The sequence below is a fragment of the Sinocyclocheilus rhinocerous genome, unplaced genomic scaffold, assembly GCF_001515625.1.
Source record: "Sinocyclocheilus rhinocerous isolate Xijiao unplaced genomic scaffold, SAMN03320098_v1.1 scaffold299, whole genome shotgun sequence".
Classification (NCBI taxonomy): domain Eukaryota; kingdom Metazoa; phylum Chordata; class Actinopteri; order Cypriniformes; family Cyprinidae; genus Sinocyclocheilus; species Sinocyclocheilus rhinocerous.
In genome coordinates, this window is record NW_015652998.1 from 2,198,730 (window position 1) to 2,214,332 (window position 15,603).

At 36.0% G+C, this 15,603-nt stretch overlaps 2 protein-coding genes across 2 annotated transcripts in view; one reads left to right on the forward strand and one right to left on the reverse strand.

Annotated features, from left to right (window-relative positions):
* Positions 1-3,357, reverse strand: part of LOC107715388 (hypoxia-inducible factor 1-alpha-like) — a 6,649-nt gene extending 3,292 nt beyond the window's left edge. The window contains exon 1 of the mRNA XM_016521522.1: positions 3,156-3,357. Within this exon, the coding sequence (XP_016377008.1) occupies positions 3,156-3,256 (101 nt within the window). The 5' untranslated portion in view covers positions 3,257-3,357. The remainder of the gene's footprint in view (positions 1-3,155) is intronic.
* Positions 3,358-6,268: 2,911 nt separating this feature from the next.
* dpp3 (dipeptidyl-peptidase 3) lies at positions 6,269-15,237 on the forward strand. Its single transcript, XM_016521521.1, has 18 exons — positions 6,269-6,347; positions 6,802-7,102; positions 7,187-7,276; positions 7,378-7,515; positions 7,587-7,661; positions 9,200-9,287; positions 9,397-9,527; positions 9,636-9,766; positions 9,910-9,968; positions 11,187-11,381; positions 11,465-11,577; positions 11,679-11,771; positions 13,020-13,082; positions 13,208-13,332; positions 13,424-13,544; positions 13,634-13,813; positions 14,791-14,953; positions 15,078-15,237. Exons 2-18 carry the CDS (start codon positions 6,833-6,835, stop codon positions 15,218-15,220), a joined length of 2,178 nt encoding a protein of 725 aa, XP_016377007.1. The 5' UTR covers positions 6,269-6,347; positions 6,802-6,832; the 3' UTR covers positions 15,221-15,237.
* The last annotated feature ends 366 nt before the right edge of the window (positions 15,238-15,603 follow it).

Here is a 15,603-nt window from a genome sequence, read left to right on the forward strand (position 1 = left end):
CAAATTGCTGGTTTGTTGTTTGAGTATTAGCTGAATATTTTACACATTTGCAAAAAGGCACTATGAAAAAGGCACACTAACAGAAGGATTTCTATATATTTGACTTATAATGCTTGTTTCCCTTCCTTTTTAACCATTGTTGTCTACCGATTAAAATCAGACAAATTAGTTAAAAACGAAATTGAAATAGTTTTAATATGTGCATTTGGTCCCAGTTTCACAGGTTAGTTCTGAAGAATGTACTGGCACTATTCGCAAAAATCATTCATTGTTAATTCAGCTTCAATGTAATAAGCAATGAATGATATTTCAAACAATGTCTTATTCATTCAGTTATTTGCTATATCTTTCCACATAGCAGACTCAGGATGTATAAAGTGTCTACTCACAATATTTGTTTTGTACAAAAATATTTGCATTTCCCATTGACTAGCTTTAGTTTTTGGTTAATTAAATAAAGTTATGGACTATCTGGTGGTATGCAAATAATTGTCAACATTTCTTTATAACTGTTTCATAGTGCCTTTTTGCAAATGGCCGATTTGCTGTTTGGGAATTATCTGAATATTTTTGTAATTTGCAAACACACTATGTAAAAGACATTATAGCAATGATTTTGCATGCCACCAGAAAGACAATAACTACATTTAATTATTTTAAAATACCCATTTCCTTCCCAATTTCAGCATTTTATGTTTTTCTTCTAATTAAAATATGCTAAAAATTAAATATAATTTGTTTGAGTATGTTTGTTTTGTCCCAAATCCTCAGAATAGTTCTCATGAATTCATTGGCACTATTTAAAAAATCATTAAAAATGAATTGAAAAATGCAGCTTGGGATCAATAAATTATATTTCAAACATTGGTAGACTCTGAATGCACAGTGTGTCTACATTCAGTATTTGTTTTGCGCAAAAACCTTTGTATCTGCATGTGACTGTCATTGACTAGGTTTAGTTTTTGTACTCACCTCCTTTCATTCTGCTCAATGAATATTTGCTTTCTTCTAGCTTTTCCATGGCACTCTTTACTCAGTTGATCCCTAAACGTTTCCAAATGCTTTAAAGTCATTTTAAAATGTAAGATGACTCAAAGCGATCATGTGCTCATGTCAGGCATCGTGGTCATGTTCAAAAAATGAGCAACTGACATACTCACAGATAACTGGTTGTAATCTCTGGGCATGTTCATGTTTATAACCACTTTCTCTTTAGGGTCCTTTGGGTCCTTTACTCGTGTTCCATGTGACAGCTGGCCATTAATCACCAATAGGTTTGCCTCTGTCAAAACAATCAAAACAAGTACTTTTCTAAGAATTCAGATCTTGTAGATAAACATTCGGTTTTGAATAATAACTGCCACTTGTGATTCCAGGAAAACTACTACCAGTTTAAAAAAAGATTGTACATTCTACATTAATTTACAGCAATATAAAAAAATATCATATAAATAAAAATCATATTTTCTTATTCCTAGTTAACTTGAACTTGAGTTAACTAAGATAAAGATAACTGCCACTATCATACAAATACAGACAGTGTCAAGAGGTTGTGGCACTCGGCTACAGACCAAAACACAATTACACAATCCAGTAATTCAAACAAAGCACAAAAATAAATGTAGAGATCATATTAGATATTGAAAGATTGAAATAAGAAGAAAAAACTTGAAATAATCTCTTAACATTCTTCAAAACATATCTAACTACCATCAATACAACAAATATGACACATTGTAGTACAATGTAAAAACTAACAAATCTGATGCCTCGAAATGCTTGAAACATTACCTTAGAATTACCCATTCTCCACATGGATCGCTGAAAAGCATGTTTGAGCCTAGGTTTGTAATAGTAGTCCATTGTTCAATGCCCAAACATATCTGTAAGGATACATTACATAGGTGGTATCACTGCAGAGGAGATCTTCATTTTCATGTCGGTCCCACTTCACTTTATCTCTGAAATGCAGATACACGGATCCATTTTTGGTCAAAGAAAATATTGGGTGGCATAGAACCAAGGTAAAATCACGGTCATCTGTAAAGAAATTCCAGTCTAATGTAAAAAACTAAAAGGAATAATTTGTGCAAAATGGTGTCTGAATTGTTCCAATTTCCTTCTCCTCTAGTAAGGAGAATGAACATACAGGCAATTGTGCCATCCCAGTGACCTGTTGCATGTCAAATTGCTGGTTTGTTGTTTGAGTATTAGCTGAATATTTTACACATTTGCAAAAAGGCACTATGAAAAAGGCACACTAACAGAAGGATTTCTATATATTTGACTTATAATGCTTGTTTCCCTTCCTTTTTAACCATTGTTGTCTACCGATTAAAATCAGACAAATTAGTTAAAAACGAAATTGAAATAGTTTTAATATGTGCATTTGGTCCCAGTTTCACAGGTTAGTTCTGAAGAATGTACTGGCACTATTCGCAAAAATCATTCATTGTTAATTCAGCTTCAATGTAATAAGCAATGAATGATATTTCAAACAATGTCTTATTCATTCAGTTATTTGCTATATCTTTCCACATAGCAGACTCAGGATGTATAAAGTGTCTACTCACAATATTTGTTTTGTACAAAAATATTTGCATTTCCCATTGACTAGCTTTAGTTTTTGGTTAATTAAATAAAGTTATGGACTATCTGGTGGTATGCAAATAATTGTCAACATTTCTTTATAACTGTTTCATAGTGCCTTTTTGCAAATGGCCGATTTGCTGTTTGGGAATTATCTGAATATTTTTGTAATTTGCAAACACACTATGTAAAAGACATTATAGCAATGATTTTGCATGCCACCAGAAAGACAATAACTACATTTAATTATTTTAAAATACCCATTTCCTTCCCAATTTCAGCATTTTATGTTTTTCTTCTAATTAAAATATGCTAAAAATTAAATATAATTTGTTTGAGTATGTTTGTTTTGTCCCAAATCCTCAGAATAGTTCTCATGAATTCATTGGCACTATTTAAAAAATCATTAAAAATGAATTGTAAATGCAGCTTGGGATCAATAAATTATATTTCAAACATTGGTAGACTCTGAATGCATAGTGTGTCTACATTCAATATTTGTTTTGCGCAAAAACCTTTGTATCTGCATGTGACTGTCATTGACTAGGTTTAGTTTTTGTACTCACCTCCTTTCATTCTGCTCAATGAATATTTGCTTTCTTCTAGCTTTTCCATGGCACTCTTTACTCAGTTGATCCCTAAACGTTTCCAAATGCTTTAAAGTCATTTTAAAATGTAAGATGACTCAAAGCGATCATGTGCTCATGTCAGGCATCGTGGTCATGTTCAAAAAATGAGCAACTGACATACTCACAGATAACTGGTTGTAATCTCTGGGCATGTTCATGTTTATAACCACTTTCTCTTTAGGGTCCTTTAGACCCTCCCCTCGTGTTCCATGTGACAGCTGGCCATTAATCACCAATAGGTTTGCCTCTGTCAAAACAAGATGGTCTTTTACTTTTCTAAGAATTCAGATCTTGTAGATAAACATTCGGTTTTGAATAATAACTGCCACTTGTGATTCCAGGAAAACTACTACCAGTTTAAAAAAAGATTGTACATTCTACATTAATTTACAGCAATATAAAAAAATATCATATAAATAAAAATCATATTTTCTTATTCCTAGTTAACTTGAACTTGAGTTAACTAAGATAAAGATAACTGCCACTATCATACAAATACAGACAGTGTCAAGAGGTTGTGGCACTCGGCTACAGACCAAAACACAATTACACAATCCAGTAATTCAAACAAAGCACAAAAATAAATGTAGAGATCATATTAGATATTGAAAGATTGAAATAAGAAGAAAAAACTTGAAATAATCTCTTAACATTCTTCAAAACATATCTAACTACCATCAATACAACAAATATGACACATTGTAGTACAATGTAAAAACTAACAAATCTGATGCCTCGAAATGCTTGAAACATTACCTTAGAATTACCCATTCTCCACATGGATCGCTGAAAAGCATGTTTGAGCCTAGGTTTGTAATAGTAGTCCATTGTTCAATGCCCAAACATATCTGTAAGGATACATTACATAGGTGGTATCACTGCAGAGGAGATCTTCATTTTCATGTCGGTCCCACTTCACTTTATCTCTGAAATGCAGATACACGGATCCATTTTTGGTCAAAGAAAATATTGGGTGGCATAGAACCAAGGTAGAATCACGGTCATCTGTAAAGAAATTCCAGTCTAATGTAAAAAACTAAAAGGAATAATTTGTGCAAAATGGTGTCTGAATTGTTCCAATTTCCTTCTCCTCTAGTAAGGAGAATGAACATACAGGCAATTGTGCCATCCCAGTGACCTGTTGCATGTATGTGATTTATTGACATTTATTTTCTGTGATTGGCTTGCTCTAAACCACATCTTTGTTAACTGAGATAAAGCATGCTGGTCAGACTACTTATTAAATATATATGCATGTAAATTATGCTAACCAATTATTTTTGTCTTGTATTGTTTTTTTACACAACACCACCACCTTTTACTCACCTTTTACTTAAGGGACATCTACATTATCTCAATAAACAGAAAAATATATTATTTTCTTTCATTTATTATACATACTATATTACATTTTATTAAAAGTTGTGCATTTGGCATTACACCTCTATCAGCCAACAAAGAAAAGAGAAAAGCTGAGGCCAGTATAATGCAGCCAATGACGGTTCATGAGAAGGTGCTTGACCCATTCAGACATCTGAACAAGAGGTTACTATCTTCTCATCTGGCGCCACTTGGATCATCTTGATGCCCTGACTCCACATTGATTACCATTCCCACCCTTCAGCAGTGTGCCAGTCTCCCACGACTGGAATAAACACTGAGCTGATTTTAATGTTCGGGGGTTATGCTCAGTTTTTATGATAAAATACTATTAGAATAGTGAACAGAAATTGAATTCCAGAAATGGAATTTCTTGAAGTATTTACTACTTGTTAAAAAAAAAAAAAAAAGCCTACTACTTGTTTATCATTAATTAAGTTACTTACCTCAATGTAGTGAAGTAGTTTTCAAGGTTTAAAAGATAAATTGACTGACTGATTGACTTGTTTTTTTAATTGATTTAACCTTTATTCTAGTTTATTTAATCTCTTTGGGCTGGGCTGTTTCACCTTCATTATTTCACACCTAAATGTATGCATGGCCAACTATTCTCATCTGCCAGTGTGACTGTCAGAAAACCACCACAGCACAACAGATAAATGATCCTGGGTGGTCGCGATGCCGTTCAGACCATGCCGATAGACAATTTCCTGTTGACAGAAAGTTTAGAGTGCTGGGAAACGAATTCCACTTAAGTACTTAAAGGGGTCATATGATGCGATTTCAATTTTTCCTTTCTCTTTGGAGTGTTACAAGCTCTTGGTGCATAAAAAAGATCTGTAAAGTTGCAAAGACTAAAGTCTCAAATCCAAAGAGATATTCTTTATAAAAGTTAAGAGTCAGCCTACCTAAAACGGCTCGTTCTAACACACCCCACATGTCTACGTCACGATGTGCGAAGATTTGCATAACACCGCCCAAATGTGCACGCAAAGAAAGAAGGCGTGGTTTCAGGAACAGCAGTAGTGTTGATGCAGCCATGTCAGGGAGACGCTGTGTTTCAGTGCGAAAGCAAAAGCACTTTATTTGGCCTTCCGGAAGTAGATGCAATTAGGAATCATTGGCGTAACATTTCCGTCTCACGCTTGAGGTATTCGGCCAATCACAACGCATTGGATAGCTGGCCAATCACAGCATACCTCGCTTTTTCAGACCGATGAGCTTTGTAAAAATCGACGCGTTTCAGAAAGGCGGGGCTTAGAGGAGAAACAATAATGTACCGTATGTGGAAAATAATGTGTTTTTTTAACTTTAAACCGCATAAACACATTTCATTACACCAAATACACAAAATAATGTTCTTTTTAGCAGCATCATATGACCCCTTTAACTGATAAACAATACACGTTCATTTCAACAACATTAGCTAAGATTCCAGTCCACTAATGCCAGAAATCATCTATATCGATGCTTTCTTTTTTTATATTAAACATATATGTTAATATTTTTACACACACATAAAAAAATCCCTCCTAAAGCTGCTTTTGACAAAACTATTATTTCATTTGCAATCCCTACGACGCGAAATCTTTTCACCCGCTGTTCCTATTGGTTCTCACGCCTGTCAATTATCTTTTCCGTCATCTGATTGGCTGAGGGGCGGGTCATTCAATTGAATGAGTAGCGGAAGTAGAGTCGGACGCTGGTGCTAATTTTTTTGACAGGAGTGAACCTGAACGCATAATTCAGGTAGAAGTTGTGTTACGTGTTGTTGTTAATCTCTTGGATATTATATATTGCTTAAAGAGAAACCGTACGTTGGCTATTATAGATGATAAGATAATTATATAGTGAATTATCGCATATGTTATGCATGGCACAGATTTGCGGGATTTCATTGTCTGATTTCCTGCTCTATCAAGTGTGCTAACAGTATTAGCTGATCAGTAAAGTCCCAGAAGTGAAAGAGAAACTCTCTTTGTCAGTGCTGATTGACCTTTCAGCAAAAATCCAAACTTCTGACTTTGTGTGTTTGCATTTTTACATCTTACTGTATAACTATTGGATTGTATTAGCTATGTGTGCGTAGAGAGAAGTTCAGATGTGAAGCTGTGATGTGAATCCCCAAATAATAACCAGGTGATTTTGTGCTTTTGCATAGTAAGATATTTAATCAATGACTTATGTTTTTGTGAATTTTCAGTGGAGAGGGATCAAGCTGCCTAAAGACTGAAATGGTGGACTCTCAGTATTACCTCCCAAATGACATCGGGATCTCTGCTCTGGACTGCCGGGAGGCTTTCAGGCTGTTGTCTCCCAAAGAGCAAATGTATGCACACTACCTCTCTCGGGCGTCCTGGTACGGTGGACTGATCGTGCTGATCCAGACCTCTCCTGAGTCTGCCAACATCTACGTACTGTTGCAGAAAATGTTCCACGCACAGGCGCCACAGCAGCTGGAGGCAGTGGCAACTGCTGCTGGACTGAGCGCAGAGGAGTATCAGGTGAAACAACCTGTTACGAACACCAAAGTTAGCTAACATGCGTTCTGTGTTCATTTTTCGTAACAACATTCTGTCTGTTTCCAGGCCTTCCTCGTATATGCTGCTGGACTTTATGCAAACATGGGGAACTACAAGTCATTTGGGGACACCAAATTCATCCCCAACCTACCAAAGGTCAAATACCCTACTTAATATGCCCCATTTGTGCTCTATCAGAATTTTATGTAATAATATAAGTTGTAGTGTTTGATAATTCTGCCTATTTTAATATGCAGGAGAAGTTCAAGGCTCTGGTGTGGGAGAGTCTGGCCTTTAAACAGAGCCCTGGCGACATGGAGACACTGTGGGGCTGCTGCTGTGAGCTCCTCTACTCCCTAGAAGACAAGCAGAAACAGCTCGGTCTGGGTGAGAAGGTAAAATACATTTAAAATATCATACAATCTGACTTGGTATGGTGTTTTACCTAATAATGCCTTTCTCCTAGGGGATCTCGGCGTACTTCTCAGGGAACTGCTGCTTAGAAGACGCAGAGTTTGCCCAGAAATTTCTGGACTCCAAGGTATAGTGCACATGTGAGAGATCCGGCTAGTTCATTGAAGTAATATGAAAGACTAATTCCAGTACAGAACCTATAGGATGTTGCGCATGCGCGACTGAACGAATCACTCCCCGAGACGACTCGATCTTCCCGAGTCACATTAAAGATTCGTTCAAGAACGACCCAACACTACAGTCTTGTGTATTGAAAAAATTGTGACGTGAGCATATTGTTACACCCCTGTTATTAGGGCTGAAACGATTCCTAGAATACCTCGAGTAACTCGAATACAAAAAATCATTGAGGCAAATTATTTGCGCCTATTATTACCACATAAATTAAATGTTATATGAAGTATTAACATAAAGATACATAGTAATATACAGTGGGTACGGAAAGTATTCAGACCCCCTTAAATTTTTCACTCTTTGTTATATTGCAGCCATTTGCTAAAATCATTTAAGTTAATTTTTTTTCCTCATTAATGTACACACAGCACCCCATATTGACTGCAAGGAGGAATGGCAGAGGATCCCCAAATCCATGTGTGAAAAACTTGTTGCATCTTTCCCAAAAAGACTCATGGCTGTATTAGATCAAGAGGGTGCTTCTACTAAATACTGAGCATTTTTCAGTTTTTCTTTTTTAATAAATCTGCAAAGATGTCAACAATTCTGTGTTTTTCTGTCAATGTGGGGTGCTGAGTGTACATTAATGAGGAAAAAAAATTAACTTAAATGATTTTAGCAAATGGCTGCAATATAACAAAGAGTGAAAAATTTAAGGGGGTCTGAATACTTTCCGTACCCACTGTATATACATTTAAGAAGTAAGATATATACACTTTTTATATAAATATATGTAAATATTTTTATTAAATTCCTGCTTTTGTTATCATTGACAGAATTTGATATATATATATAATTTATTTATTTTTATTTTTTTACTTTTTTTTTATCATGTATTTTGATCCCAGGGAACACACGTATTGGGAAAATGTCAAACAGTGAATACCTTTTAAATAAAAGCATCTGCCAAGTGCATAAAATTAATTAATAATTTTGGAAGAAATGTCAATAACAGTTTACAATAACGTTAATTTTGTTAGCATTAATGAATCCATGTTCTGAGCTAACAATAAAGAATACATCAAGAGCATTTATTAATCTAGGTTAATTTCTAAATATACTAATATGTGTTTTAACATTTCAGGTCGTATAAATGAACATAAGTACTATGAACAAATATGAATTAAGTGTTAATAAATGAACATTAGTCTAGGTTAATAAATACTGTAAAAGTATTGTAACATTATTGTTCATGTTAGCTAATGCATTAATTTTAACCAGTTGAACAATATTGTAGCTTATTCATTCGTTTACATTTGTGCATTTTGGTAGACACTTTTATCCAAAGAGACTTGCATTGCATTCAAGGTACACATTTAATCAGTTCTTGCTTTCCCTGGAAATCGAACCCATGATCTTGTTGTATCCTTTACTGACAGCAGCTATTTCTGCACAAATCTACTAGTTTACCAATAATAATCATCCTTGTAGAACCTGAGTGCCTACAACACCCGTCTGTTCAAGACTGAAATAGATGGGAAGCGGTGCTATGAGGTGCGTCTGGCATCTGCCGAGAAGGGTGAGTATACAGAGCAGCTTAAATCCAGTTTGATATAAATCACTTTTCATTTGTTTTTTTCCTTCTCTTGACTGTTTTCTCATTGCCGGTATTTCCCTCCCATCTGCAGACTGTGCTGTTGAGGGAAAGAGTGAAGTTTGTTGTGGCAAATATGAATTTGAGGATTCTGTGTTCTCTGTTAAGAGAGGCGATTATGCCTTTCTTATGGAGAAAGTGTGTCAGAACTTGGAAAAAGCCAAGGTATGGCAATGTTCAACCTAAAAAAAAAACACTGATTCATTGGTACTTTTGGATGTGAAATGAATAGCATGACCTTTTAAAGCATCAGTAAAGGTTTTTTTGTCTTAGGATTATGCAGCCAATGAGAACCAGAAGAGGATGCTGGAGGAGTATACCCGCAGTTTCACCTGTGGCTCAGTGGAAGCCCATAAAGAAGGGTCCCGCTATTGGATAAAAGACAAAGGACCTATTGTGGAGAGGTGACTGACCCATATTTAATAGACCAGGCTGTTGACATAAGCCTAGAAGCTTTGTTTCGTTGTTGAACTATGCTTATTTATACTATGCTTGCTCATTCTTTTTAAAACCTTGTTGTTGTTGTTGTTCATTTTTTTTTCAACAGTTACATTGGTTTTATTGAGAGCTACAGAGATCCATTTGGCTCAAGGGGGGAATTTGAAGGTGAGCTCAAATATTTGTGGGTCAACAAAATGATGCTTATTGTTTTGCCCAGATTTATTTAAAAATGCATTATGCAGTACAAACATACAGGAGGATGGCTTGAACACCTCTTCTATGATTCATTTTTTTAATTTCTGGGGGGGAAAAAAAGACATACATTTTTTGGCAGACATAAAATGATATTATTAAAAAAAAGGCTAATTAAAAGAATTAATTTCTTGAAAGAAAATCTTAATTAGTTTGACAATCATTTATTATTTATTTATTATTATTATTATTATTATTATTATTACCTCAAAATCTTTGTTTATTATTATTATTATTATTATTATTATTATTATTATTATTATTATTATTATTATTATTATTATTATTATTACCTCAAAATCTTTGTGACCAACATGAATAAAACCCTACTGGTTAAAAGTTTGGGATCAGTATTTTTTTTTATATATAATTTTATTTAGCAATGGCACATTACATTGATCATTAGTGTATAATGTTAAAAAAAATCTTTAAAAAAGTATCACGGTTTCCACAAAAATATGAAGCAGCACAACTGTTTTCTATTTGATAGTAACAAGAAACGGTAAATGTGACCCATATTTAGAATGATTTCTGAAGGATCATGTGTGTAGCGAATCAGCTCAAAGGGGAAATATGAATAATTAATCATAACTAGTTATAATTAATTATAAATATTTAGATCAGCATTGGTTGCCATGGAATCAGAGGCCTATTCTGCCTTCCTGAGGTGTTAAGACGCATTTCGGGGGAAGGGTCCACAGGCCCTCATATGGCTTGTTAACTGAGGGGTGTTACGGAGTATTTGTTAAATATAACTAACAAAACTATATTGTGTGTCTGAATGGTCCAGACGCTACATGTGACACTGAAAACTGGAGTAATGGCTTCTGGAAATTGAACTTTGCCATCACAGGAATAAATGGCATTTTAAAATATATTAAAATAGAAAACTATTATTATAAATTGAAATATTTCACATCATTAATGTTTAAACTGTATTTTTTTAACAAACAAATGCAGCCTTGGTGAACATAACAGAATTCTTTCAAAAACCGACCCCAAACTTTTGAACTGTGGTGTAAAACAGGAAATGACACTGACTATGCTTAAAACAACCCAGGAACTCTTGTAGATACCCAATTACGACCACTATGTCTCTCTCTCCTCCACACTTACCGTCTCATCCATCAGGTTTTGTTGCCGTGGTGAACAAGGCCATGAGCGCTCGCTTTGCTCAGTTGGTGAGCTCGGCCGAAGTCTTACTACCAGAGCTGCCTTGGCCTCCAGCCTTTGAGAAGGACCGCTTCCTCAAGCCAGACTTCACCTCTCTGGACGTACTCACCTTCGCCGGCAGCGGCATCCCTGCAGGAATCAACATTCCAAACTGTAAGCCCTCTTATCCAACACGGTTTTTTTCCATGTGCAGTCAGGTCTTATTGATGAATGTTCAACCATTTATCGGTCTGTAGATGACGACATCAGACAGACAGAAGGTTTCAAGAACGTCTCTCTTGGGAATGTGCTGGCAGTTGCATATGCCACACAGAAAGACAAGCTCACCTTTCTTGAGGAGAACGACAAAGTAAGACGGATGACTGCTGTCTGTGAAATTCTAATGAATCAAACATGTTGTAATGGAGGCTCAGAGTCTTAGATCTCTTCCTCTGTGGCTTATTCCTGTAGGACCTGTACATCAAATGGAAGGGTCCTTCTTTTGAGGTGCAGGTGGGACTTCACGAGCTGCTGGGTCATGGCAGCGGGAAGCTCTTTGTACAGGTAGCAAAGCACCCAGACTTCATCTCCCTGGACGTACTCACCTTCGCCGGCAGCGGCATCCCTGCTGGAATCAACATTCCAAACTGTAAGCCCTCTTATCCAACATGATTTTTTTCCATGTGCAGTCAGGTCTTATTGATGAATGTTCAACCATTTATCGGTCTGTAGATGACGACATCAGACAGACAGAAGGTTTCAAGAACGTCTCTCTTGGGAATGTGCTGGCAGTTGCATATGCCACACAGAAAGACAAGCTCACCTTTCTTGAGGAGAACGACAAAGTAAGACGGATGACTGCTGTCTGTGAAATTCTAATGAATCAAACATGTTGTAATGGAGGCTCAGAGTCTTAGATCTCTTCCTCTGTGGCTTATTCCTGTAGGACCTGTACATCAAATGGAAGGGTCCTTCTTTTGAGGTGCAGGTGGGACTCCATGAGCTGCTGGGTCATGGCAGCGGGAAGCTCTTTGTACAGGTAGCAAAGCACAGGCAGATCAACATATTGCTGTATATATGTGACTACATGTGCTAAAAAGGAAAGTTAGGGATCAGTACATTTTTTTTTTTGTTTTGTTTATTCACCAAAGACATTATGTTGATCAAAACTGACAGTAAAGACATTTATAATGTCTTTAAAGTTTCAATTTTAAATAAATGCTGCTTTTTTAAACGGTCTAGTCATCAAAAAATCCTAAAGAAATGCATCGGTGTCCTCAAAAATATTAGGCAACACAGCTGTTTTCAAATTTGATGAAAATAAAATGTTTCCTGACCACCAAATTAGCATATTAGAATGATTTCTGAAGGATCATGTGACACTGAAGACTGGAGCAGTGGCTGCTGAAAATTCCGCTTTGCCAGCACGGGAATAATTATATTTGTAAATATATTGAGTTAAATATAAAGTTATTTTAAATTGTAATAAAATTTCACAATATTTTTACTGTATTTTTGATTCAATCAATGCAGCCTTAGTGAGCATTAAAGAGTTCTTTCAAAACCAGTCAGACCCCAAACTTTTGAATGCTACTGTTTTTTTGTTGTTGTTGAAACACTAATTCTTCTGTACAGACAGGAGTGTTATTTGAGCTATGAAGTTGCCTAAATAGTCTTTTAGCAGTGTGTCTGCTATTTGAGTTGAATTTGACACTGAAAACTCTCAATAGAACATAGTTGCATTGACCCAGAATATTTCATGAATACAAATGTCTCACAGTTTCTTCATCTTATGTGTTTGTTTTGAAACAGGATGATAAGGGAAAATACAACTTTGATCAAACTGCTGTTCGTAATCCAGAAACAGGAGAACTGGTGAGTGTTTTTTTTTTTTTAAAAAGCTTTTCATCACATTCATTAGTGGATTCCACTGTGTTTTATGCTCTTTATAAACTGTGCATCGCAAATCACAGTCATGAAATTTACATTTTGGATTTTAGATCTCGAGCTGGTACAAGGGTAGCGAGACATGGGACAGCAAGTTCTCCACCATTGCCTCGTCCTATGAGGAGTGTCGAGCTGAGTGTGTAGGTCTCTACCTGTGTCTCAACAAACAGGTGCTCAGGTGAGTCACTGAACATTTAGTCACTTCTGCATGAATTCACTCAGCTGGAATTGCTGAGATATGGATGCTGAGGAATGTGTGTGTGCCGCAGTATTTTCGGGCATGAAGGAGAGGATGCAGAGGAGGTAGTATACGTGAACTGGCTGAACATGGTGCGTGCCGGTCTGCTGGGGCTGGAGTTCTACACGCCAGAGAGCAAGAGCTGGAGACAGGTGAGATTGTGTGAATGCCCTGAAATCATTACTGTTTCTCTTGATTGTCTGCAAGTCTTAACGCTATCCTGGATGTCTCGCCTTCGTAGGCACACATGCAGGCCCGGTTTGTGATTTTGCGGGTTCTGCTGGAGGCCGGAGAGGGACTGGTTGGTCTAAGGGAGTGTACAGGGGCAGATGGACGGCCAGATGCTGTCATAACACTCGACCGCAGCAAGATATACACAGTGGGCAAGAGCGCCATCCAGAGGTTCCTCTGTAAACTGCAGGTACAAGCCTGCTAACTGGGTTCAAATGGAACTCTAGTTTTTTTTTAACTTAAATCTGCACCACATACACTAGCCTCCTGTTATGAAAATATAATAATTATACAATAATGTGACTTTATATCAGTGCTATTGAAGTATAATTAATATATTATTTTAGTTTTTATTAGTGATGTCAAACGATTTTTTGTTTACATATGTGTGTGTGCTGTTTATTTATTATGTATATATAAATACACACACAGTATATATTTTGAAAATATTTACATGTATGTACATTTATATTATTGTATTATATATTATATATAAATATATTATATATATATAAACAACATATTTTTCTTAAAATATATACATGCTTTTATATATACATAATAAATATACACAGTGCACACACATATATTATGTAAACAAAAACTTTTATTTTGGATGCGGTTAATTGTTTGACAGCCCTAATTTTTATTAATATTTTGATAATTTTCATAATTTCCGTTTTCATTTTAGTAATTTTTTGTCATTTATATTAGTTTTTTTTATATGTTTATATAGTTGTTTTTTATTATTATTATTATTATTATTGTTATTATTCATTTTTATTTCTGTTTTAGTGATTTTAGTCCTTCAAGTGAAACTAAATGAAAATGAGAAATGTTAACTTGGCAAATATCTAAAATAATTGTATTTGTTTTTATTTCAGTTAGGGTTTATCTTAGTTTATTAAGTAATAAACTTTTACATAGTGTGACTTTATATCACAGTGCTACTTTATTCCTCATAATTGTGAATTTTGAGATATGATATATATTAAAATATAAATATGACGATTTTAAGAGATTTAAGTTTATCTCATCGTTACCTTTTTATTTTTTTAACTCTGAGGGTACGGAAATGAGGTTCAGTGCTTCTGCAAATAGCCATGGTTCTGTTCAGCAATACCAAATGAGTTTGTATTTTGGTTTGATCATTTTCTTTTTGTAAAGGTGCACAAGTCCACAGCTGACGTGGAGAGAGGAAGGGCTCTGTATGAAGGCTATTCTGCCGTGACTGCTGACGGGACCCACAATTTCCTACACCTCAGAGAGACGGTTCTGCTCCGTAAGGAAGCTCGCAAGATGTTTGTCCAGGCTAACACCTATATCAAAGGTTCGTGTTCGGTCTCCTTTCATAGCCATGTACCAAAAAATGACCATTCTCATATGATCAGAGTCATAGTAACACAGCAACACATATGCATAAGAGGAATAATGTGCTGCTGTTTATGTTGTAGGTGACGCTGTGGAGCTGGTTGAGTATGAAGGCAGTGCTGCAGGGCTCATCCAGTCCTTCGTCGAACGCTTCCCAGACAATGCCGAGGAGGTTGAGGCCCAGCTGCTGCAAATGACCTGCACGGACTCGTCCTGCTGGTGCTGAGACGACACAGTGCTGTGGGAGACATCCTCTCAGACAAGTATTAGACCACACTGAGCCACAGCAACTTTCAGAAATGAACAAAAGGCTGAAGAGTGCACATGGAAGGGACTGGTAATGATTATAAAACCATTCACATGTAGGAGGAAGGAAGAACCGCACACACAAATGTAACACCCAGTATTTTACCTTTCCCACTGATCTTCTTTCTATTTGGTCTATTCACTTCTAAACAAAGGCAACTCTGATTAGTTTGAATTAGAAATTTCAGTTCCTACTTCGAATCAGACCGCAGCCCACACTTCCCACATAGGCATGTGGAAGCGCTGACAAGAGTGAACTTGCTGTGTGAGGGTGGGACTTATGTAATCACAACACGTAACACA